This window comes from Desmodus rotundus, chromosome 6 (assembly GCF_022682495.2).
Source record: "Desmodus rotundus isolate HL8 chromosome 6, HLdesRot8A.1, whole genome shotgun sequence".
In the NCBI taxonomy this organism is placed as follows: domain Eukaryota; kingdom Metazoa; phylum Chordata; class Mammalia; order Chiroptera; family Phyllostomidae; genus Desmodus; species Desmodus rotundus.
Genome location: NC_071392.1, coordinates 32,440,730 through 32,465,958, shown reverse-complemented (window position 1 = coordinate 32,465,958; position 25,229 = coordinate 32,440,730). Strand labels below are relative to the sequence as shown.

At 40.2% G+C, this 25,229-nt stretch overlaps 1 protein-coding gene across 5 annotated transcripts in view; it reads left to right on the top strand.

Annotated features, from left to right (window-relative positions):
* The window catches only part of CDK14 (cyclin dependent kinase 14), a 537,492-nt gene that overhangs the window by 133,861 nt on the left and 378,402 nt on the right, over positions 1 to 25,229 (top strand). For all 5 annotated transcript variants that reach the window (XM_024577248.4, XM_045185274.3, XM_045185273.3 and 2 more), the window contains one exon: positions 7,166 to 7,260. In XM_024577248.4, the coding sequence (XP_024433016.2) occupies positions 7,166 to 7,260 (95 nt within the window). The remainder of the gene's footprint in view (positions 1 to 7,165; positions 7,261 to 25,229) is intronic.

Genomic DNA, 25,229 nt, shown 5'->3' with positions numbered 1-25,229 from the left:
ACACCACATGACAGGCAAGCCCAATCTAGAGACAGGGGAGGAAGGTGCAAACTTGAAAATGAGGGTTCCACTTCAGTGTTCAGATGGTCCACCTCGGGGGTCTCACCTTGGCATTGCCCTCTTCTTGTGGGGCGACATAATTCCCAGATAGAACCAAGCCCCCTCGTCAGGTTGTCACCATGCACAGTGCTTGGGTCTGTCCCTCTGTGTAGTGTCTAGATCTATTTGGTAACCAAGTTGCCCATCAAGTATGGATAACCTTAGTGTGGCTGTGTTTAATAGAAACGCAGGATGACAGAGCCTGTTCTGGAGATCAGAGGCAGGAGAGAAATTAGCCAAGGCAGCTCTCATCCAAATCCTGGTTGTTTAATGAGGTCACGGAGTTCTGATGGAATCCTTCCCACCTTATCTGCACACCCACTCTCACAATTGTAGTATAATGTAATAGAGTGGTGATTCTTTCTTGTGGTTTTCCTGCAAGTCGGGGTGTTGAGAACCGCCCTGCCTGGTTTTAGAAGCTGTGAACCCCCATGGCTAAGGCTGAGTGAGAGACTTTGGGACACTAAGCCACCAAGGAGACAAAGCTTATCTCCCTGGCAGGGGCGATACCTCTGCCCACTTTCCTTCACCCTGCTTGGTCCCCAGTGCATGACCTGTTAGCCAATGACAGGTAAGATTCCTCAAGGCAGGGACGACCTAAGACAGGCATGGTCACGAAGAGGCTCTTCTCCTTTGAGAGATTGGCCACCTTTCCTCCCCAAGCAGATCATGTCTTGGTAGACTTATTCTCATCCGTGGCGGCCAGAGGAGCCCTGCAGGTGGAGCCCCCCCCAAATCTAGTGCCCGAACAGGCTTAATGAAGGGGTTATGTATAAAGGTTAAAATCTATTTCAGTGAATTCAGTATGAAACTGTGGATGTCTTTGTAGCCACATCCCGGTATCATTGCAGTGAACACAGAGGTACATTCATGCAGTTTTTAAACATATGGTTCAAAACCCATCCCTGCTCGTACGGATAAGGTTTCAGTAGGTGACAGACTTAGTCATCATTTAGTATCTCCTCCTTTTTGGGTGGGAGTTAGGTGCTTGTGATGATTCCACCAATATAGTACTGGTAGAAAAGAAAAATCAGTTTTGATTCCAGTTAACTTGGTTTGAATTCTAGCTCTGCCATTCACTGTGGGTCTTGGGTGAATTACTTTATTTCTCCAGTCTTTAATTTCTTCATGTCCAAACATGGATACTAATAGAACCAATCTCAGGGTGGTGTTTCAGGGACTGAATTTAGTTAATGTATTTAAAGTGATTAGCTCAAAGTCTGGCACATAGTAAACATTGGATATTATGTAGTTTTTGTTGATTACACAATGAACTAGGGCTAGCAAGGTCAGGGTGGCAAACACCGTTCAACTGGAATATTGTCTTCATTTTTTTATTATCCATGCCAATGTTCCCCTCCACTGGTCCAGACAATTGGCAATTCTCTGTACCTTTACGTTATCTCATTAAATCACAGGTCTCTGTGCAGTTAGTGTCTGTCAGTGATTGCTGATTAGCCCTCTGTATTTCCAGTTCTCTAAAGTGCTGTCTCGAGCGAAAGTAGGAGAGTGAAAAGCAGGGAGTGGGTGCCCCATGAAGCTGTTTCCCACCCATGCATGCACCTGACATCAGAGTCAAAGATGACGCTCAGGTTGACAACACACTGGTGTGATCTAGCATCTTTATTTAAATGTCATGATCTAATAAAGTTGCAAGGGAACAAAAAAGGCAAACCAAAGACTTGAACTTTAATTATTAAATAAAAGAAGACCTCTCCTTCTGAATTATTCTTAGTTTTGCTCATTTCATAGGAGGGGTTTTATTATTGGCCTCTGTAAGGACTTAGCACTTGGATTCCTTATTTATTTACATAGTAATAACAGATCAGAACCTTTGTGCTTACTTAAGGTAGGAGACTGACTTTAGAAGAATCTTAATACTTAAAGCTCGACTATCTCATAGACTTGTCCTATTCCATAAGCCCATTCTTTTGCAGAATGGGACAACTTTCAGAGAGGCATTATATGTATGTAGTTCTTGCTGTGGAGCCAGCATGATTGATCTGTAAGTTACAGTGTATTTCCATAATGTCTCCATATAAGTTTCACAGCACAATTAACATTGATTGTATGACCACCAAAGGTGGGGAAATATTAATTTTTCTGCCATCACAGTGTTCATAGAATATATTTTAACCATGATAGTTAATGCATCCAAATCCATTTAATTAGATAAATAGACTACTTTGTGCCATTAGCATTTTTTCTTGTGGATAAATAGGTCTGTTTTTTAAAATATTCCCCCTGTTTTTCTAATTTTCTCAGTTCAATTTCTTTAAGTCGTAAGTGTAGTATGGTCTGTGTCTCAAAATGATCACATCAACTCTATGATGTAAAGCAGTTTATGAAGAGTGAATAATTTTTAGAAAATTACTTGTGCCTTCCTGGCAGAGAAAATTCTCTCTTACAAATTTTGCGTGAGCATGGCTTGTACTTGGTCTAAATACATACACATTAGCAGTTTATTGCTATATGGATAAAGAGGTGATTTTCTGTTGCTGCTTTTTATTTCAACTTAGATTGGATTTATTCGTAAAGGAGCACAAAAGCAAACATACAGACTTCTCCTTCTGACTTTAAATAATTTAGAGTGGAACTGTGAACACAATATTTTCCCCATTGAAGAACATTTTATACTGAAGTTTAATATAGGTTTTAAAATTTCTATTTAACACTTGGGCTCAGGAGGGTGATGGTAAAGTGCGACGTTCGCAAGCTGTTCCTGGCGATGAAAAATGCATGAGAACTTAACCCACACGGGACTTGTCAGGTGATTTTGAATGTAATTTTCCATTAAGTTTTACTTGATTCAACTCAACACATGGTTTGTACATTGCAAGTTTCTTGAAGAAAAGAATAGGTGGTCCACTGTCCTATCGATCCCTTCCTACCGTGTGCTTTGTGATCCTTTTCTAGATGCAGTTAAATGTCTAACTCATATTGCTCTGAAGCTTTCTTCTTTTCCATTGTGTGCACGTGTATTTACATTGTCCCTCATGTATTGATTTGGCTGCATCCCATGGGTCTTAAAATGTCATGTCCTTGGGGCCACCTATTAATTTATGAATTTTCAGTTTTGATTTTCTTATTAACCTGCATGGATAAACTACTCAGTTTTCCTTTTATTGTTTATTTCTAATTTATTGCATTGTGTTCGGAAAAAGTAACGGAATGTCGCTGTGGTTTGGAATACTGAGATTCTCTTTGTGGCCTAATAGATGGTCAATTTTGTGTGAATGTTAAATATGTACTTGAAAAATACATATTAATATGTGTATTAGATGAAGATGTTAATTCTGATGACAAGCCCACATACGCCTTACTGACAGGCTGTCTGCTGGCTTTGCTGGTGTCTGAGCGACGTGTGACACCCACGATCACCATGGATGTGACAGATTCTCACTGTATTGCTGTCAGTAGTTTCATCCATTTCAAAACATTGTTATTTGGTTCAAAGTAGCTTATGCTTATTAAGTTTCTTGGTGGATTTTAATGTTAATTTTAATGAGTATACTAATTTAATCTTTTTGTTTTGTATATTCTGTCTTGTCTGCCATCAATATTGCTATAGTGCATGATTTTGCAAAAATACTTATTTTTGCTATATTTTTCTGTACTTTATTTTCAGATTTACTCAACTGCTTTAATTTTGTCTCTTATCAACAGCATATGGCTAGATATCTTTGTTTTTTTCAATCTGAGAATGCTCTGCTAATAGGAAAATTTATGTTTACTATACTGATGGATATATTTAGACTTAACTTCGTTCTTATTTTATGATTTTTCACTAACCTGCTTTCCTAATGATAACGCTGCCTCCTCTAGCCTTTCACTTTCTACCCTCTTCCCCCTTCTTCCCTGGCAATCGTTTCATTCCCTTTCCTTGAAAATTTGTTTAGAATTTGTACATCTTATTTATGTTATTCTAGGGATTACCTTAAGTGTTAAAAAACTTACTAAAAGTTTTTTTAATTATATTTTTTCCATTACCATTTACAACCTAATATCCCTCTCCCCCTGTGATCGCACACTGTTGTCCATGTCTGTGAGTCCTTTTTCTTTTTGCTCAATCCCTGTACCCTCTAAACACCCCCCGCCCACAGCTGTAAAATTTTCTTCTTTTTTACAGACAAGTAGTATTCCATTGTGTAAATATCCCGTAGTTTTATCCACTCGTCTACTGATGGCCACTGGGGCTGATTCTGTATCTTGGCGATTGTAAATAATGCTGTAATGAACATAGTGGTCTTTGTGTTCTTGAATTCGTGTTTTGGGATCGTTTGGATATATTCCCAGAAGTGGGATCGCTGGGTCAAAAGGCAGATCCATTAATTTTGTGAGGTGTCTCCATACTCTTCCCACAATGGCTGCACCAGTCTGCATTCCCACCAACAGTGCAAAAGGGTTCCCCTTTCTCCACATTCTTGCCAGCACTTGTTTGTTGATTTATTGATGATGGCCATTCTGACAGGTGTGAGATGGTATCTCATTGTGGTTTTAATTTGCGTTTCTCTGATGATTAGTGACATTGAGCATCTTTTCGTATGCCTGTTAGCCATCTGTATGTCCTTTTTGGAGAAGTGTCTACTCAGGTCCTCTGCCCATTTTTAATTGCACCATACTAATAATTACACATTTGCAGTTAATCAGTCTCTTTAGTCAATCCAGTCAATCCCAACAGGCTTTATTTAGTTCTTCTATTCTACTGTTCCTTGCCGTTCTGCAATTCTCCCATTGCTCCAACTTCATTTTATATTGAGAGGATATGGAATTTTATATCTAGATTTTTTTTCTGTTGGTGGTAAGGTTGTGGCTTTTCCATCCCTCTTGAGGAACTATCTTGTACAGTATTCATGATTCAAAATCATCTCCCCTTTTATTGTAAAAATATCGATGGATTGCTTTTCTTCAGCCAGTATTGCCTATAAAAATATCATGCTTGTTGGATAATTTTTCTCTTAGATGCAAACTCACCTCAAAGTTTTCTGAGACAATTCTGTTTAAACACTGAATTTATTACTTTTTCCACCTATGTCCATTCTTTTCTTCACTGCCCATTAAGTGCTTTATTTCACCTTTAAATATTTAATGTCTAAATCTCTAATTGTTTCTTTTTGAAGGATATATCTTCTCAAACCTCTCTGAAGATAGTATTGTTTTTACTCAAAGTTATTTTTACCTTTGCAATAGCAACTCTCTTACTAGGGGGTTAATTTAACAGCCCATTATATTTTATGCCTCTCTTATTGATTTTCCTGAAATGATTGGTGATATTTAGTTGTATATTCATTTTTGTGTTTGTGAATTGCTGTAAGGTCGTTCTGTTTTCTGTAAATTGTCTCCAGTGATTGCATGAGAGAGGCAGGGGCTACAGCTTAGGGGTGTGGGCCTGTCACGTAGTTTGTAGGTCCTTGCTCTCCCCCACTAGGCTGACTCCCCACATTCTCAGCTGTCTCCTCTGTGCACATACATGTCCCTGCAGTTTGCTCGGGAAGACATCACATGCTGAGCTCTGTTGATTAGTCTCATATTTACCTAACGAGTCTGTAATAGTCGTTGCCTGCATGTTGGAGCTTTACGTTCCCCTGATTATTTCTCCAAAGTTTTGGGCCTGATTACGTCCGTCTTTCAGAATTCCTCAAAATGTCTGATTAGATATTGGTACTCTTTTTTGTTTGTTTGCTTCCCATTCCTGTTCCTGATCTATTATTTTTGAGGCAGATCATTTCAGTCACCGCGTGGCATTTTAGATGGCAAGGAGGAAGGAAGCATGTGCTCAACTTGCCACACAGAACCCTTACATGTGGTGGGAGTCAGATGCGTTGGCAGTGTGTTACGTTGTTTCGTAAGTGGTACAAGACCATATGCTCGGGAATAGTGTTCTGTAAACTCTTTGCAGGAACTGATTCCCTCAGCTTCTGCAGTTGGTTACTTACAAGTTCCCACCATCATTAGCAACTTTTTACCAATTATGTGTGTACTCATAACTGTTATCAGATAATCCCTTTAAGATGCTCTTAATTCCTTTTATAATTATCATTTTCAAATATGTTTTGGTTTTACCCTTTTATAGTGACATTAAAATACAGATAATTTCTCCCCCGGAGGGCAGTGCTCTCTGGTGAAGTTGGGGAGGCAGTTGAGCACAGCAAGTGTGGTGAGACCACTCTCTCGGCACTCTTAGGGTGTGACGGGGTGTGCCACTTCTTAAGGAAGAGTTATTTTGTTGCACCTAAGTCTTAGGGATTGGCTTATGTAGACATAAGAGTGTTCCTTTTGTGTTAATTGGTGACATCTGGATGATAAGTCTTTGATTATCTGTTTGCATTATCACAGAAAGGTATTGGAGGGATACCTTTACATGACTGAATTTTATACAGTCCTGATTTATACAGTCAACAGGGGTCAGATAGTAACTAGTTTCAGCTTTCTGGGCCACAGGATCTCTGTTGGAAGTACAACTCTGTTGTAGCTTGAAAGTCATACCACAACAGGGTATGAGTGACTGGGTTCCAGTAAACTTCATGGACCCTAAGTCTGATTTTCATATAATTTTCATGTGCTATGAACTTTTATTTTTTGTTTGTTCCTTCCCTGTTAAAAAAATATAAAAACCTTTCTAAGCTTATGGGATATATGAAAAGAGGTGGTGGGTGGGGTTTGCCAGGCCCTGATTTAGAAGATTATATAATGACATGGAAAATACTCACAATATTTTGAGTGAAATCAGGAGGCTGTACATAAGATAGTATGTATAGTGTGCAATCCCACGTATGTGAAAAAGCAGTGGTCAGTATACAGATAGCCCTGGAAGAAGAGATACCAGAATATCAACGGTGATTCCCTGTTGGTGGTTACATTATGGGATAATTTAAACTTCTGTACTGTTCATTTGTGTATTTGGAATTCTGTACCCTATTTATGTTGTTTTTTAAATAAGCATTCCTATACCAGAAAAACATTATTTAAAAAGTGATGATTATTATTTAAATAAGCCAAAACTGGCTTATTTATTGTTAATTAGTTTGATGAAATCTATTTTATTTACCCTCTGCTCCATTTTTAGCCAACAAGTCCCAAATTTGGAAAAGCTGACTCATACGAAAAGCTGGAAAAGCTAGGAGAAGGATCTTATGCTACAGTATACAAAGGAAAAAGCAAGTAAGTTCATTAGTTTTTGAATATTTCTCATGTGCAATGTACCTACTCTCTTAATACTAAGTCACAATATATTTAAATAATTTTCATTTAATATGTAATCCATTCCCCCCTCAAGTTTCTTTTGTTATTGTTCTTTTAACAAGTGTAAAAGTCAGTAGAATAATTTTTCTGCTAGCAAACAGCTTTGCAGACTTGTCCAGTTTATCTTTTTGTTTTTGTCCCACTCCTCCCCCATTTGTGTTCTCTCTCCTGTAGTTGGAACCCTAGCACGAGAATCCATTTCCAGGTGAATGATACGATTAATTTCTCACAGAGGTTTAGTGTTTGCATAAGAGGGCTGGTTTGACAAAGCCAAATGTAATGGCTGCTGTTCTTGACTTCTTTTCAAATTAGCTTTTACTACATCTTTCAGAAGTTAATTAAAAATACTGCATAGTCTTTCTTTTTTCCCTACCTGTCTGCTTTGGCATCATGCTGCATATACTTTCACAAAAAGAAACAACCCTTTCCCCATTTGCCCCCTTCTCCCATGCCACCCTGGGCTCAAGGTACGTATTTGGATCTGTAGCAAGCTCACCCTCCACGTGTTTCTGATCGGCTCCCCCTCTCCCTGAATGATTAAGTGTTATTAATACAGTGTTACTGTATTTGGTAGCATGTAGCTCATAGAAAACTTAATGCTATTTCTGAAATAACTGCAGTAGACACAAGCCTTGTTTTACCTTAGTCACATTACCAAATAATGTTGAAAAATAATTTTCTAAATTACTCCTGTTTTTGTACCTTTTTCAGGCATAAAAATTAGGACATTTTAAGCTAACTAATTAAATAAAAAGAAATATAAAAGAAAATTCTCTGAAGTATCATTTTAAGGACGTAATTGGAAATTTTGACTATATGCTGATTTCAGTGGCTTTGGTTTTTATGGAATGTCTTATACCTTTGCTAATGATTTTTGAGTTCAGAAGGTGAAGGGATGTTGCTGATAAAGGAGGCTATGTACGGAAGGAAGTGCAGGAGTGCTGTAAGTCAAAAATACTAGTATACATTTTGAGATCTCGGGTATTTGAAAAAAAGGTCTTTTCTTTTTATTTGAATGAAAAATAAACATCATGGGGAATGAAAAGCACAGCGACACCTAGAGGACTGTTGATGACTTGCTATGTTCCTTGAGCGCAGCGGCGTGTCATGGTACAGGTCTAGTGGCCGAGCTGGTATCAGTAGGGTTATGTCCCAGATTTGAAGTTTTTCCCGAAGAAAAGCAGTTAGTACTCTACTGCATAACATTAACTTGTCCGTTTAATGTTAATAACACGAAGGTAACCACCGTGGACTACGCAGGTAGGTTAAATATAATACGGCGTCTGCATCGCCTCGTTCATTCCTCACAAGGCCCTGTAAGGTCCCGTTACGGCCACCTCCACCTGACCTCCACTCTGTGCTTAGATAGTTTTAGCCACTCGTCCAAGGTCAAACAGGTGCTTAGTGGCAATCCTTGTTTTGGGTCTTATCTCTCTGGTTTGAAGCTATATTTTCCTAACCAGTGCACTCTAGCACTTCCTCAGTGTGAGGCCATCCTGGGAAAGAGTTGAACCTTACTGAGTATTCCAGATGGTTCTCACATATGCTCTGACTTGGTTTAATCATGAATCAAGCAGAAGCAAATATACAATTTCATTATAAGGAAACAACCCAATTACTTTGAAGTGTCTTCCCACAAAAGATATGCTCGGCTGATTTCCAAATGTAAGTTAATAACTCTATTATTAAATGTTTAACTTTAAGATGTATAGCACAATCCTGATGGGTGAAAAAACCCTCCATTTATTATGCCTGAGTCAAAGGAAGACTGCCTTCTAAGTACTTGCAATTTTTGAGAAGGATGGTTCTGGACAGTTAATACATTTCACTCCAGTGGGTCTAAATGTATCTTGTCAGCATTTCTCAAGCAGTTTCAAGCCTGCTGGTCACACGTAGTGTTTAATTTCCTCCAGCTGGAGATGAAAGCCATTGGCCACTTATTTCCTTTAAGAGATGACAAGCTGCTGTGCCCGCTTGCTTTAAGGTGCAAGGCCAGGCCAAAGAACAATAGTTCCGTGCCATCCAGCAAGACTTGAGAGCTGCGTTTGGTTGGTGCGTTCCCTGAAGAGCTACATAAATTAAAGAGCCGGCTGAATGCTGGGATCCCTGTTGCAGCATCCTCACCACTCTCCCATAAGTGTCTGCATCCCCGCCTCTGTCTTTAAACATTGTCTTTAGCATCTCCTCCAAGAGCAGCTATTGTTACCTTGCACTAAAGCTGCCTGGCGTTTGTAGGGATCTCGCTGACGTTTGGTTTGAGAGTGTTTTACATATGTCCATTTACACGGGTCAAGTTTGGAATTTGCCAAGAACCTCATTGCATTTAGTCTGCGAGGGCTGCTGACACAGAGCACCACAAACTGGGCGGCTTCAACAACAAATCAATCCTCTTACAGTTCTCGAGGCCAGAGTCTCAGATCAAGGTGCTGGCAGAGTTGGTTGCTTCTGCGGTGGGTTCTGTGAGGGAGACCTTGTGTCCTGCCTCTCTCCCAGCCTCTGCCGTGGGCTGGCAGTCTGTGGCTTTGCTGGTGTGTAGGTGCATCACCCTGATTGCCGCCTTCGTGTTGACGTTGTGTGCTCCCTGTGTGTGTCCGTCTCCATGTCCAGGTTCCCCTTTTTATAAGGACTCTGATCATATTGCATGACCTCAGTGTAACTTGATAGCCTCTGTGAATACCCTGTGTCTACAGAAGGCCGAATCCTGAGCTACTGGGGTCAGCACATCAACGCATCTCTCTTTTGAAGCACACAGTTCAATCTATAACACTTACAAATTTCAGACCTCACTAATTTAGCATTGTGTTTATGACAACATTTTTCTTTTTCTACTGATGGTATAAACAAGCCATCTTTTATTTTGTGGTTCTTTATATATTATAATGTAAGCAAACGATATCCCTCACCCCCACCCCCAGCAAAAGGTTTGTGTCATTGTTGATTTTGGTATAGTAGTTGCTATTAGCCAAAATTTAGAAACTTAAGGACTAGAAAGGATTTTTATTCTCTTGAATTCTCTTGAGTTTCTTATTCCTGTAGGGGCCTGTAGGTTGGGGAGTTGACCGAGAGGCCTCTACTGTGTAGCCCCTTCGGTGATGAATTTGGTTCTGAAGGTTATGGCTGAGTAACCACAACCATATCAAAATGCAACACTCAAAAACAAAGTGTTTTTTTAACGCTTTAAACTTTTTATATTTGAGCAGAGATTGCTTTTAGAACAAGTGTTCCCCAGCTTCAAAAGTATTTCTTTGTGCACATGTGTGTTTGTTTGGGGCAGGGAGGCGATTTATCATCACTCTCGCTACTAATCTCCATGCTGGTTTGGTTTCCTGATGAGCGTCTTTCTTCTAAATTCCTTTAACATTGAATGCAGGATTTTAAAAAACATGCATTGTATAATACTTCACATTTCAAAACATGTGGCATTTTAAAAGCTCTTTAACTCAACACCCTGAAGTCATCTTTTTACCTCTCAGTTTTCCAGGGGTGTTTGTATATTAAGACACTTGTTAACACATTTTCTGAGCTTATTCAACTGATAATGAGTGTTTATTATGTTGTTTTTACGCCTTTTCTATGCTGTAGGTGAAAAATAGGTATCTTAGATATAGATTCTGATGTCAGGAAAATTAACAGTCTTGAAGGGAGATGGTCCAAATACATAACTAAATCTATGAAGTTAGAAAGTAACATAGTCTGTGTGAGCCGGAATGTGGTAAACAAGACCAGGTAGATTCAAAATTGAATGGTGTGCAGATTCAAAAGGAAGGACGAGAGGGTGGTGTCAACTAAAGTATTTTAAATATGTTCTCTCTCGTGGTGTTTGAATTCACCGATTCATTTGCTTCTTTTTAAATTTTATTTTTCAATTACAGTTTGCACACAACATAATTTTGTATGAGTTTGAGGTACACAGCGTAGTAGTTAGACGATCATATACTTTGCAAAGTGACCCCCCTGATATTTTCAGTACCCATCTGGCACCATAGAGAGTAATTGTGATATGATTGACTGTATTCTCTCTGCTGTATTTTACACCCCTGTGTAGTCTGTGACTACCAGTTAGTACTTCTAATTCCGTCCCCTTTTCACCCCGCCCCCAAGACCCCTTCACTCTGACATCTATCAGTCTATTCTTTGTATGTGTAAATTTATTTCTATTTCGTATGTTTATCTCATTCTTTAGATTCCACAAATAAGTGAATTTATATGATATTTTTCTTTCTCTGACTGACTTATTTTACTTAGCCTAATATTATTCTCTAGGTCCATCCATGGTGTTGCAAATGATAAGATTTCATTCGTTTTTATGGCTAATACTCCACTGGATGTGTGTGGCACAGCTTTCCTATCCACTCGTCTATGATGGGCTCTTGGGCTGCTTCCATAACTTGGCTATGGCAAATCACGCTGCAGTGAATACGGGGCTGCATGTGTCCCTTTGAAGTAGTGTTTTGAGTTTCTTTGAGTATATACCCAGAAGTAGAAGCAATCTATGGATTTAAGCCATTCCTATCAAAATGCCAATGGCATTTCTCACAGAACTAGAACAAATATTCCAAAAATCTGTGTGGAAACACAAGACCCTAAACAGTGACAGCAATCTTGAAAAAGAAGAACAAAGTTGGAGGGATCACACTATCTGACGTCAAACGACACTTTGAGGCCATAGTAATCAAAACAGCACGGTACTGGCATAAACACAGATGCTTAGGTCACTTGCTTTAAAACCAGGCCTCCCTCATCACTGTGTGTACTTGTAACACTCCTTGTGAGAGCTCCCTTTGGGGGCTGTGTTCTCCAAGTAAACAGTATAAGACTTCATCATAAGATTTTCACCCTGTGTTACTAGGCTCTCCACTAAATTTGTTAAAGGCTAAGGCCTTAAAGCAAAAGCAAACTGATTCATTTTGATTATTGTGCGAATTTTGATTAAGCAAGGGTGCTATGTTTGAGTGGTAAAGTGGAACTGGCTTTAAGCCATATAATTTGGGAGAAGATTGGTGGGTTGTTACTATGTGAGGACCTCCGAATGTGTCTGTGGTAGTTAAAGCGACAATCCCTGGCCACCTCAACTCCTAAACGTGAGACAGGGTGGGAGCCACACGCTCCTTGGTGCTCCGGGATCTGTTGGTGGAGCCCATCCCAACCCTTCCAAGTCCCGCAGGCCCTTGACCCTGCTACCAGTGGTGAGACACCGTGAGCCTTTACGCCTGCGTGGGAAAGAGTCCCCTCTTTTCCTTCCTACATTATTTAGGGGGTGTGAGGCTGTAGCTACTTGCTTTAGGTTTTCTCATACTTCTAGTGTCATTTACATAAAGAAAAACCTTGCTCTTGTTTCCATCTCTGGAATTAGAGTGTTGGACTTACTCTGACAAAGCCATTCCACAGATGATCCCGATTTCTCGTCATTATTTTCTGCTCATCTTCAGTTTTGGCTGAGGTGAAGATGCAAAGCTTTACTCCTGGGGGAGCCTGCTAAGCACGGGAGCTTGCCCACACTGGTTTGTGCCAGTCCTAAGTTGTTATCTTAGAGGTGAATAAGGACAATGGAGGAATTTGCTCACTCTTTGTAACACGAAGCTTAGGTGAATGAAAGTGCCAATCTTTTAGTATTTCATCCTGCTAATCGGTGCCGAATTATTGAACTTGAATGAAGCGACCTCGTGAATTGAGAGACTGGCCCAAACCAAGACTGAAATGTACTAAATACATTTCAAAGAGCTCTTCAAAGCCCTGGGGGAAATAGCACGGAGAAATGCTGTTAATTAAAATAGGCAGCAGTCAGAAGAAAGACAGTGGCAGGTAACTACCTTTTCAGAATACATGAGATTAAAAAGGTGACTTTTACTGCTCGACCTGAAGGTCAACTCCATTGCAACACTATCAGGAGGAGTTTGAAGGATTCTAAAAGTCAGAAATGCTCAGATGGAAAACACTGGACTCCTGGGTCACTGAAGTTTCAATCTTTAGTGTTGGCACCTGGAGTGGCATGCCGACTTCCAGTGTCCTGAGAGGTTCCTGCCCACGAATGGAAACTGTGGCAGAGAGAGGCACGCCTGGATGACTCTGTATGAGCTCTGCGGCAGGCTGCTCCCAGGGCCCCCCTCTCTGTTTCTCATTAGAGTGGCTTTGATTTCTTTTAGACTCTGGCTCCATGGGCCAAAGCTTGTATCACCGCTCACTTCTAAGATCCCGCCTGTATCCACACCGTTAGCCACAGCATCTGAAAATGCCAGTGTGCTGTGATAATGCAGTCAGTGTTTCATAGTTTACTGCACACGATACGTGACAACATACCAGATAAGGGGAGTTTTAAAAGAACCTAATGGACTACATGGATTTTACTCCATATGACTTTCAGATCTGGGTAAAAGCTGAAAAAGTAGAGTTCTTATCTTTACCTAGGCCAAGGAGGATAATAGCCCGCCCACCAACATCTGCTGATTTTATTTAAAAAAGCCAGAACGTCCATTCACATGGCAGATTCAGTCCTGACGTCCTTAGAGGAGGAGTGCAAGGCGTGAGTCTGGCTCACGGGCGCAGCTGGTTTCACTTTGCTTGTGGCAGATAAACAAACGACGCCTGATCTTTCGTACAAAAGCGACAATGAGGATGTTGTTTAGGCAAGAGGCATGATTTCAATTATTAGACTAAACTGTACAGGGATACCTTTCCTATTAGACAATGTTTAAATGTTTGGCCTCTATTGGTCGTTTTGTTACTAGGGTTTTGTGATCATTTGATTGGGAGCCCCTCAAAACAACCAGTGATATTTTCTGTCTCCAAAGTTGAGATCATAGATCAGCTATGCCCTGCTGGTGAAAACGAAGGCGTTCTTTGGATAGTAGAAGAATGTTTTGGAAGAGGTGGTGTGGAAATTTCCAATTGTTATAATGATAGGGCTCCTAGAATGTCTCTCCCGTAGTCCAGTCTAAATAGTTTCTGAGGAGGACTAGAGGAAGGACATGATGATAAGACTGGTTTCAGTTTAAAACTGCCCACATTTCTGAGTTGCTCCATTATTACTGTCATCCTTTTAGTGTGAACCAGGATGCTAGGGAAGTAGCATCTTTCTAGTCTAAGCCAGTGGTTCTCAACGGGTCTTAATCTTTCTCCTCAGGATACATTTGGAAACATTTGGAAACATCTGGAAACATTTTTGGTTTTCACAGCTTGGGGAGAGGTGGTTGTATTACTTGCATCCAGAGAGTAGAGGCCAGGGATGCTGTTGAGCCACCCTACAAATGAGCAAGGCAATCTTCTGCAGCAGAGAATTATTTATCCCAAGGGTCACAGTACCAAGGTTGAGAAGTGCTTGTCTCAACAATGACTGCATGGAGGCAGAGTTATTTAAAAGACGTCCTGCCCTGGCTGGTGTGGCTCTAAGGATTGAGTGCTGGCCTGAGGACCGAAAGGTTTCCGGTTTGATTCCCAGTCAGGGCACATGCCTGGGTTGCAGGCCAGGTCCCCAGTACGGGGCATGAAGGAGGCAACTGATCTCTGTTTCTGTTATAGATCATGTTTCTCTCCCTCTCTTTCTCTCCCCTTTCCCCTCTCTAAAGATAAATAAATAAAATCTTTAAAAATAAAAGATCTCCTTCCTTTAGAGGTATTTCCTAAGCCCCCATGGTGTTCTGCGTGCCAGGCCAGGCAAAGGGTACGTGGTGGTGAGCAGAGCTGAGTTTCTCTTCCCAGGGAGCCATCGTCTAGCTGGGAGGCAAAATTGATCAAGTGAGCAGACATGTGTGTGATTTTAAATTGTGTAAAGGAAGAAAGATCTATGAGAAAGAACCAAGACGGAGAGTGGTGGGTTGGATCTATCTGTGTGAGAGGGGGTGGGCAGTAGGTATACTTTTGGTGGATGGACACTGGAAGCCTTGCTGAGAAGGGGACAGTTATGCTTAGATCTGAAAGAGGTGGTGTGACTGGCCAGGTAAAAAGCAGGGACAAGTGTGTTCAGGCCAGACCCGGAGAAGAGCTCGGTAGGCTCTGCAGACTCAGGGAGTCCCGTGTGACTGGGGGCATGTGATGTGTTCAGGGAGCTTTGCATGAGCTGAGTTTGGAGAAGCTGGTAAGGCCTTGAGGGTCATCTTAGGAATGTTCTGTGTATACAGTGTGGCAAACTGAACTACCCCCAAACTTAGAGACTTCAAACAACACTGTTACTTAATTTGCTGCCGTTGGGGAAGGGCTGGGCAGGGGAGGTTTGTTTCTCTTCCATGTGGAATCATTTTGTGCAGCTTGACCGGGGTATGAGGGGTCACGGTCACATGGTTCACTTATGTGGCTGGAACGCAGCTGGCTCTCCATGGGGTTTGGGCTTTCTAATAGCATCCTGTCTCAGGGTGAAGGTCCCATCATATGGGGAGTAGGTGTCTGGCTTCAGCTCCAACATGTAAAGAGTTGTTGCCCTCATCCTTACAAAGAGAAAGAGCTGGGCAAACTGAAAATCAACAAATTTTGTTCAGTTCATCTAAGAGCAGATGTCACAAGGAAGACCACTCTACTTAACTCTGCAGAGACAGGCACGTCGTGGTAGACGTAGCCGTAGCCTCCTTACCTGGAGCACAAGCTGCTGGAGCCATGAACTACTGGTAGGAATGCCTGCACAGTAGTTGTGATGGATTGCTGGAGACTGAGTGTGGTCTAATAGGAGAGTGAACACTCCCGGGGGCTGCAGCTGTAGAAACCCTCACATTTTCTCAGACTCTGCCTCCAGCAGTCCCTCCAGGGGCTCACAGTGAAGATCCATCCGGTAAAGAAGATCCTTTTGTGGCTCTGGCAGTGGGAGTGGGAGAGGAGTCTTTGCAAAGTGTACCCAGAGCATTCTCCATCACAAAAGCCTCCTTTGCAGGGAAAAGCCTTTGCTGGAACTTTACCCCCACTTGTGGGAGGGGTTTTCTCCCACTTAGTCTCTTTCCAGCCTCCTGTCTGTCTCACCGAGGTGGGAGAAACCGTGGTCAGGGCCTCAAGGAAACAGACAGGGAACAGTGCAGTCAGGGAAGGACCCCGGGGTTGCAAGGCTATGTCATAGCTGGGACTCCTGCAGAAGAGAGAATGGGGAAGAAGTGTTGGAAGTAATAATGGCAGAAAACTTTTTAATATTCATGACAGACATCAAACCACAGATTCATGAAGCTCAGAGCACACCGAATAGGCTGTATATAAATGCATATACACACACACACACATGCCCACCCCTAGGCATGGGAAACTCAAACTGCAGAAAACCGGAGGAAATCTTGAAATGCGAACTGCAGAACACCGGAGAAAACCAGAGATGAAGCTAGGGGAAGAAATACTTCACCTGGAAAGGAACAAGGATAAAAATATATGGACACAGACAACAATGGGAGTGTCCGTTGGGGGTGGGGTGTGTGGAAGAGGGTATGGGGGAAGTAAATGGTGATGGAAGGAGACTGACTGGGGTGGTGAACACACAATACAGTGTGCAGACAATGTGTTATGGAACTGTGCACCTGAAACCTGTATAATTCTGTTAAATAGTGTCACCCCAATAAAAAAGTTAATAACAAAAAAATTACATCATACTTTTCATCAGAAACCAAGCAAGCAAGAAGAGTGTGAAGTGGAATACTTAAAGAAAATACTTTTAAAAATCACCAATCTAGAACTCTATATTAATAAATATCCTTCAAAAGTAAAGAGAAATAAAAACTTTCTCAGAAAAAAACAAGACCAAACCAACCCAACCAAGGGAACCCACTGCTAGTAGACTTGCCCTGTAAGAAATGCCAAGAGGAGTTCTTCAGGCAAAAGGAAATTTATATAGTTTAGAAACTTGGATCAACGTAAAGAAAAATGTCAGAGAAGGAATAAATGAAAGTAAAATTAATCTTTTATTTTTATTAGGTGATCTGAAAGCAAACTGTTTTTTTAAAAACAATAATAGTGACAGTGTATTGGGATATTATAGTATATTGATAAGTGAAATGAATGATGGCAGTGTCACAAGGGATGGTGATTGGAATTGAGAATAGTCTGTGATAAGGTATTTGTGCTACACATGAAGCACTATAGTGTTATTTGAAAGGGGATTTAGATTAGTTGGAAATAAATCAGAGGAGGCAGAAAAAGAGGGCAGAAAAGGACAAATACAATGAACAAAAAACAGTTACAAGCAAGATAGATGTTAACATACTGACTTCCTAGATCCCTTGCTACTCATAGCATCAGTGATAGGCTCAGAGTAATTTCAGGTAGTGGAAATGATGGAAATTTGAAGCAGGAGTTAATGAGTAAACTGGGGCTTGGGTGAAACCAGGTGCTATGAGAGCTCTAAGCTAACAGGTTACAACGTCAGTGAGTTTTAGGCAAATACTTAGAGTCTGTTTAGCATTGATGCATACAAAAGAGGTATACTGTACCAGCAGGAACAATGATCGCCATGGAGAGATGGCATGTTGCTGAAAAATCTAGGACTACTGACGGCATAGAGTAGTCGAGTACCAGATTGGGTTGTGGACACTGTTAACGTGTTGAGGAATATGAGATCCTGGTACAGGATCAGAAACAAAAAAGAGTTGGGTTTGGTCTGATTCTTTCCCTAAGCATTCTTGGGTTGTTGAGGAGTTCATCTTCAGGCTCTTGTTTGTTGTCTCGTCATTGGGCTCAAGAGTGACACATACTTGTGTCAGTTAAATCTGAAAGTGGAAAAGATAAAACAAACTCCGCCTTCTAGCCAGAAAAATATCTGAGCTTATGATCTCACCTTTAACTGGAACATAATCAACAAAAGAAAAAAGCAAACAAAATGTAACCAGAGACATTGAAGCTAAGAACAATCTAACAATAGCCAGAGGGGAGTGGGGAGGGGATAGTGGGGAGAGGGGTTTTCAGGAACTACTATAAAGGACACGTGGACAAAATCAAGGGGGAGGGTGGAGGTGGGGGAGGGAGGTGGGATTGGCTGGGGTGGAGTGGAGGGATGGGGAGAGAAGGCAGACAGCTGTAACTGAATAACAATAAAAATTTTAAAGAAAATCTCAGGAAGGAAATTATTTTAAGGATTTCAGGCATGAGACATTTTTCATGCTTAATGATCGATTCAAGAAAACAGACATCTTTTCCCCTGTATAAACAAATTCTTTGCAAATTTAAAAGATAATTCTACCTCCAGTTCAAAATGGACTCCTTGGGATTGCTGTGTTTTTAATTGTCTCTGTTTTCAAGGATTTAAATCAATGGCCCCCAGATCCACCAGCATTGCCTGAGTTGTGGAAAATTATAAACACTAGGTACTTTGGTTAACAGTTGAAAGCCCTGTTGTAACTCAACAGAGAAGATAGAAGTCATTCCTAATTGGCCTGATGGGTGAGACAAGAGAGAATTTGGAAGCAGCTTAGCAGCCAGCACAGGTACAGACAGATGAAAAAGCCCTTGAGGAAGCAGAAAAGGAACCAAAGGCTTCTGTTGTGCCTCTGATGAAACCGCTTAGGACAAAGAACAAGGGAAGTGGAGATAAGGAGAAACCAAATAAACCTTACAAAGGAGCCCTACTGGGGATCCCAGAGGAAGCTGAGTTCCTAATGGGAAGACAATGGACTAGGTTTAACTAAGTTTCACTTCTTGTTCCAGGGAGCGTTTCAGGTTAAGCTCTGGAGGGTCGAGGGCCCCTGGGACTGTGCCCAAAGTAAAGCATAGAGGATTTTTAAATTAACATGGAATATATCTCATCTCTGAGGGAAATAGAAGAGATGAAATAACAGAACACAAGCATTTCAAATTGGACAAAGGAAGAACCAAAGAAGATGAGAGGAATTGCTGGAGAGGTAAGGAGAGAACCAGGCGAGTACCAAGGAGGGAAGAGAGTGGCAGAAGACTGTGGATGATGAGGTCACGTTTTCAGCAAGGTCAAATCAGACGAATCCCTGAAGAGTCCATTACATTTGCAATTAGGCAGGTTTTTCCTAAGAATGTGTGTGGAGGATCGGTGGGGAAAGTGACCTGCTTACTTTGGGTTGAAGAGAGAGAGAAAGGGAGGTTGGAAATGGAGACTGAAGTGCAAGCTATTGCTTTGAGAATGGAGGCAGGGACCGAAAGATCAAGAAGAAGGGAGAGAAGCATTTTTGTTTGTTTGTTTGTTTTACTTTAAAAGTAAATGGGAAAGAAGTGAGTGTGACATAGATTATAACAAAAGAGTCAGTTAAAAAGGGAGAGAGAAAATGATTAAGGAAAACACTTGGAGGATACGATCTTGATTTAGAAATCTGAACAGCTCTGTTTCCTCTGTCACTTGAACAGATTTCATACATCACAGATAATTGGGCTCCCCTTTTCTTGTTCTGATAATGTATGGATCCAAAATAGCTGTCTTTATTGCCAGTTTCATCTCAGTTAGGGCTTAGATCTGTACGAATATTATCCTTCTGAAATCTCTCTTCTCTCTCTATTTGTGTTCTTTAAAAATTCAGTTACCTCATTGAACTCTGTGTGGAAATGGGGTGTCAAACTCATTTTCACCAGGGGCCACATCAGCCTCTTGGTTGCCTTCAAAGGGCTGAATGTAATATTAGGACTGTATACATGTATTACTCCTCAACTAGGGGCAAGGAGCTCGGCACTGACGCTGGGTAAAAACAGGGTGCCGGGCCAGATAAACAAGGTGGAGGGCTGGAGTCGGCCCACAGGCCTTGTGTTTGCCACCTGTGGGGTAGAACATTGGTGTCCCTTCTTGGCCCCTGCTACGCTGTTGATACTAGTTGTGATTTTTAGATGATAATGCCAATTTTTGTGACTCTTTTTATGGTGCCACCTTTCTCTTGCAATTTAGGGTTATGAAATAAAGTGGATATTTATTGAACACTGAGTTAAGCTTCATTTTTTTCACCTGTAAAAACAGGGCTAATTGATTTCATACAGCTGTGAGGAATATATGTGAATGGATATGTTGGGAGTGTTCAGGGCGTTGTCTTGCGTATAGTACATTGTCAATGAATAGCAGCGATTACTCTTTTTTGTTTGTTTCTAATAACAGGCCTAGAAACATCTTTGAAAGAAGACTGTTTCCCATTTTACAGACTGAGAGACTGAGGCCCATTAAGTTTGGGCAGCTTGCCCGTGATCACACAGCTAAGTGGCAGAGCCAAGGTTCAGGCCCAGACAATTCCAACTAGAGAGCTGAGTTATAATTTTTATTTCCTTTCTTTTTGGGGAAAAAATTTGAAATTTGAAATTAAAACCTATTCTCTACCCTTTTGTCAGTAATTGACTCTTGGGTACATAGCTAGTTTCTCCCACGATTCTCATATTTCCTATGTGCCAGTGTCGTAATTTCCCTTTAGCTATTTGTCACCCACATTCTCTGCTGTTCTAGGCAACCGCACAGTGACATCACAGGTGTCCCCCCCCCAATTTTCACCCCAGTGCTTTGCGGCTTTCCCTAGAGTAGGTGCCTGAATGCAATAGAACACTTGCTGCTCCGATTTCCCTTCTGTCGCATGTGTTTACTTCGGACAAGGTTTTCATTCCATGGCTGCCTTTTCATTGTGCGTCTCAGCCCAGGACTTGATGGCACCCATTTCTCTCACTACCTTTGTATTCCACTCACATGGCAAACATGACTCCTGATCTGCCAACACCTTTACAGCCCTTTCATCCTTCTCGTAAGTGATGGAGGGACTAACCTCTAATATGATAGAGAGAACAGTACGTTAAAAAGTAAAATTCTTTGAAATAGGTTTTTGAGTAAGTCAGGAACTCAGCACTCTTGAGCGCCAAGGCCCCCCCCCCCCAAAGTATATGCCCACCATTGGCTGTGAATGTAATTAAGCCTTCAAATTTAAATTAAGAGGAAAAAATGATTATCTCTATCTGTTAAGCTGTTAGAAAGCCTTGCCAAGTTTTTCACAGTCTTTGTTCTTATTTTTAGCCAATTCCTTATGTATTTGTATTTATATTGTTTGTATGTACTTATTCACACAAACTTTTAGATGACTTAATTTATAAATCACTTTTGTGGTGTTTGATGTTACCTGAGGTAATTTACCATTGACTTACCTGTTTAAAAAAAAAAAAAGTCTTATTTAACTAATAAGACCTGGGAAGAACAAATGTATTTAAGCTTATTTTGTCTAATAAAAATGATTGTGTGGATGATGCTTCATCAGAAATGTAACTGTTGAAAGCTAACATGGTCAGATCTGTAAATAGGGACAATATTAGGAGCCACTTAATAGTCAGTCTTTACAGTTATATATATATGTGTGTGTATATATACATATATATTTCACTTGCTACTTTCAAAAACTTTCTATTGTGTTACATATATTTACATAATGCATCAACATACACATACCCACATATACATATGAAGAAGAAAACACAGAGTTGACAGGTTGAACGATGGGCTAAGTTTATACACCTGAGTAGTAACGGAGCAGCCGTGAGAACTTGGGTGTCTCAACCTCTCATCTGTCATTTTCTTACTGTGCTTCAGAATTGGAGCCATTCCATCTGTCAAGATAAGTAGATCTCCCTGTTTTTGAAAAATATCCTCTATAATTCAGCCATACTTTCTCCTTAGTCACTCAAAATGAATAAGTTTTGTAGCACAGTGATTGCGTGCTTATCTGACACATGATTAATCTTGTTTTCTCACTTTCTGAAACTCATTGTCTGAATTTCACTTGACTAATTAGTGGTCTGGATTTTTAAGATTGTGGTAAAGCTAGGAAAATAAGGAATGCATTTGCTTGAAAAATTTATGTGTTTAAAAACAAAAGGAAAAAAAGAAAAGTAATCCTATGTGTTATAACCAGACATAGTTATTTATCTACCATGGACACAGATTATTAGTTTTATAGTAATTTTATCTTTAGATACATTCAATTTTTAATAAGAAAAGAGTATAAATAAAATCTTAGGAAAAAGAAAAGTGGTAGTTACTGACTAAATATGTACAGATATTTGACAGAGAAAGTTCAGATATTTGTATGCAGTCTACCCAATTTACGGATAAAGTACTCATTTTAAAAAACTCATTATAAGGTAACTGTTACACTAGCTGAAGTCACATTTATTTTCTGGACCGGGATTTGTGTATATGGTGCTGTCATGGAAGAATTCCTCAGTGGGATGGCTGCTGATGATTTCCCATCTGCTTCGTCGGAGAAGAGCGATAGCCATTGTATTCATTCCTCTTTTTCCACTAAAACTGAGCAAATACCTAACTGCTTTTGAGTAAATGTTGCCCCTGAAGTCAGTGACTTTACTCCTCCAATGCTCATTTTGAACTTAAATGAAGGTCATATCTGAAGGCTTTCTGTTAATGACTGGGAAGATTGACACACACAAAGGAGGAACATTTGGGAAAGCTGACTTTTGTGATTTCTGAGTTAAAGAAATTGTTCTCACAGGGAAGCTGATGTGATCTCCCCTATCTGTAGCCGTTGGCTGGTTTAGTTCTTGTTTGCCTAACCCAGGAGGCAGCTACAGCATGCAGTGTTTATTGAAGCCAGACTCCACGAAAACCATTCAGTACAAGGGAAAGCCCCACAACATGGTTCCTCCTCAAAGTGGCTGCATTATGTCTTCTCACTGAATGGAAATTAAATTTCTTATTAAGCTAGATTTTAATGTTACTGAAATGTGTTTGTTTAAGACTGTGTAGTTCAAATTCGTGTCATTCAAGGGTCAACTTTATACATCTTATTCTTCAGTACCTGTCACAGTACTATTAATAGATGCTTAACTAATAAACATTAAGTGTTGATTGGGGAAAGTGTTTAGGAACATTCTCATCAGGCTCTTTAAGTGTGAAGAGAAGGGACTTTGACAGATGGTCTTAGGAAATAGAGATTTGTACTTGGGACATAGGAAGTTTGTTCTTCAGCTGACATTTGAATATGTGGGTTTCAGTTCTTCCAAGTCTAAGATTGTGTATCTCAGATTATAGTGCATCTGCGCCGGAGTCGATTTGATTGGTTGTTTTCTGTCACTGGGCATAGAGCACACCCATTAGTCTGAATCCTAGCCAGGCCACTCAGAGGGGCTGCCCGGTAGCTCCTGCCCCCGTGTGACCGTCAGGCCCTCACAGGCTTTTATTATCTGGCCAATGGGGTTGGTCTCGCCAACAAGTCAAAATGTAGGAGTCATGACATTTTTAGAAGGAAAGAAGGAAGTACTGGGGCCATTTTCCTTAAAAGGTAAGTGCAAGATTGTTTGAACTTGACGCTCCCTGGATTCTTCTTTCAGTCCGTCTACTAAAAGGATATGTGCATATTATTAAACCGAAAGAAAAAAAGTAAATAACCAAATATAAAAGCAGAATGCCATTAATAAAAATCTACACATAAAAAAACTCTAGGAGATACAAACGTATTGAAGAATTTACCTCTGAATAGTGGGAATATTACTGATATAAAAATTTTCTGTCGTTTTCAACTATTCTCCCATAAATATATATTCTTTTATAATTGGATAAGACTTATTAATCCAGTGTCAAATATACTGATTTACTTTGAAATTTGTAAAATATTACTAGAAAACAGTGATGCTGCTTTGGTAGTAAAAAATTTGATCACGAGTGTAAGCAGACCGCCTCTGCTGAAGGAAGGACCAGTGTGAGTGTGTGGACCACACACCTTTCTTCTGTGCTTTACACTTTAATTATTGCTCCCACACGCAGAACTTACAAGTTGGACGTCCTAGATCCAAATTGTGGACTTGCCACTTCTGGTTGTTAGACGTGTGCCTCCCTTTCTTAATAAAGTGGAGATCATAATAGTATGGCTCACATAGGGGTGTTACAGGGATTAAATGAGACAGTGTAAATAAAGTCCTTGGCCGGGGGCCTGCCACACTGTAGGCACTTTAACAATGGGGTATTCAACACAAGTGCTCCTTTTGACTTACTGTCCTAAAGACAACTGCCTTGATTCTAAATTATTGGCTGTGTATAAAACTTTTCATTCCAAATTAGGCTAACTCGTATGTACTCTGGCTCTACTGCTAGGTTTCGGAAGTAGTAGTCCTACTATGCTAGCAGAGCTAGCATTGATCTTATCATACCAATTATATAGAACTTTTGTGACGGTCTTTCTTTATATTTTACATTAATTTACATATTACTAAAGAGCTGATCAATATAAAACCTGATCTTGAACATGTGTAGGTAGATTGTTTTCAACAAAACAGTGTTTCAACAATATATTTATATTGTTTTCAACTTTATACATTTAATCGAACCCTTAATTGCTTATCCATAAAGCAGTCTACTTAGTGTTTTATCTTTTAGATTAAGTACTTCATGATGCTGTAGCATTGTTCTCCAATCCTTTTTGTCATAAAAGACAAATCAAACTTAATAATTTGATCTTACTTTATATTTTTTAATTACATTTTAAAGATATTTAATAATGGCATATTTTCTATAATTATAAAAGTAATATATTTTTATTGGAGAACATGAAAACTACTCATAATATTCTTTACTTGATATGTGTTCTGGTCCTTTAATCAAGGTACTGTACATTTATAAAATTTTATTTTTGGTTCTTCATGGGCTTTTACAGCCAAACCCCAAAAAGGAAATACTAGCTTTCTGTCCTGATTATAAAATAAACTTGAAGTGTGTGTGTGCACATGTGTGTCTTTATTAGAGTTGGGTTGAGAACAGTCTGAACTCTGAATACCCCTGACTTAATGGCCCTCCAGGGCTGCTTTAATTGTTTTGGCCTGCTGTTGCAAACTTCATTTAATTTTGTATGACTGTGTTTGAATGGAAAATGCAAGATCTCTGTGGTTAACAGTACTTGGCAATGAGGATTTGGGGACTGCTCAGATTCTCGCGGTCAATCAGTGAGGTATGCTTTCTGGTGCATCTCGTTTAACTTCTTGGAGATGTTTTTTTCCTGAGAGTTCAAGCT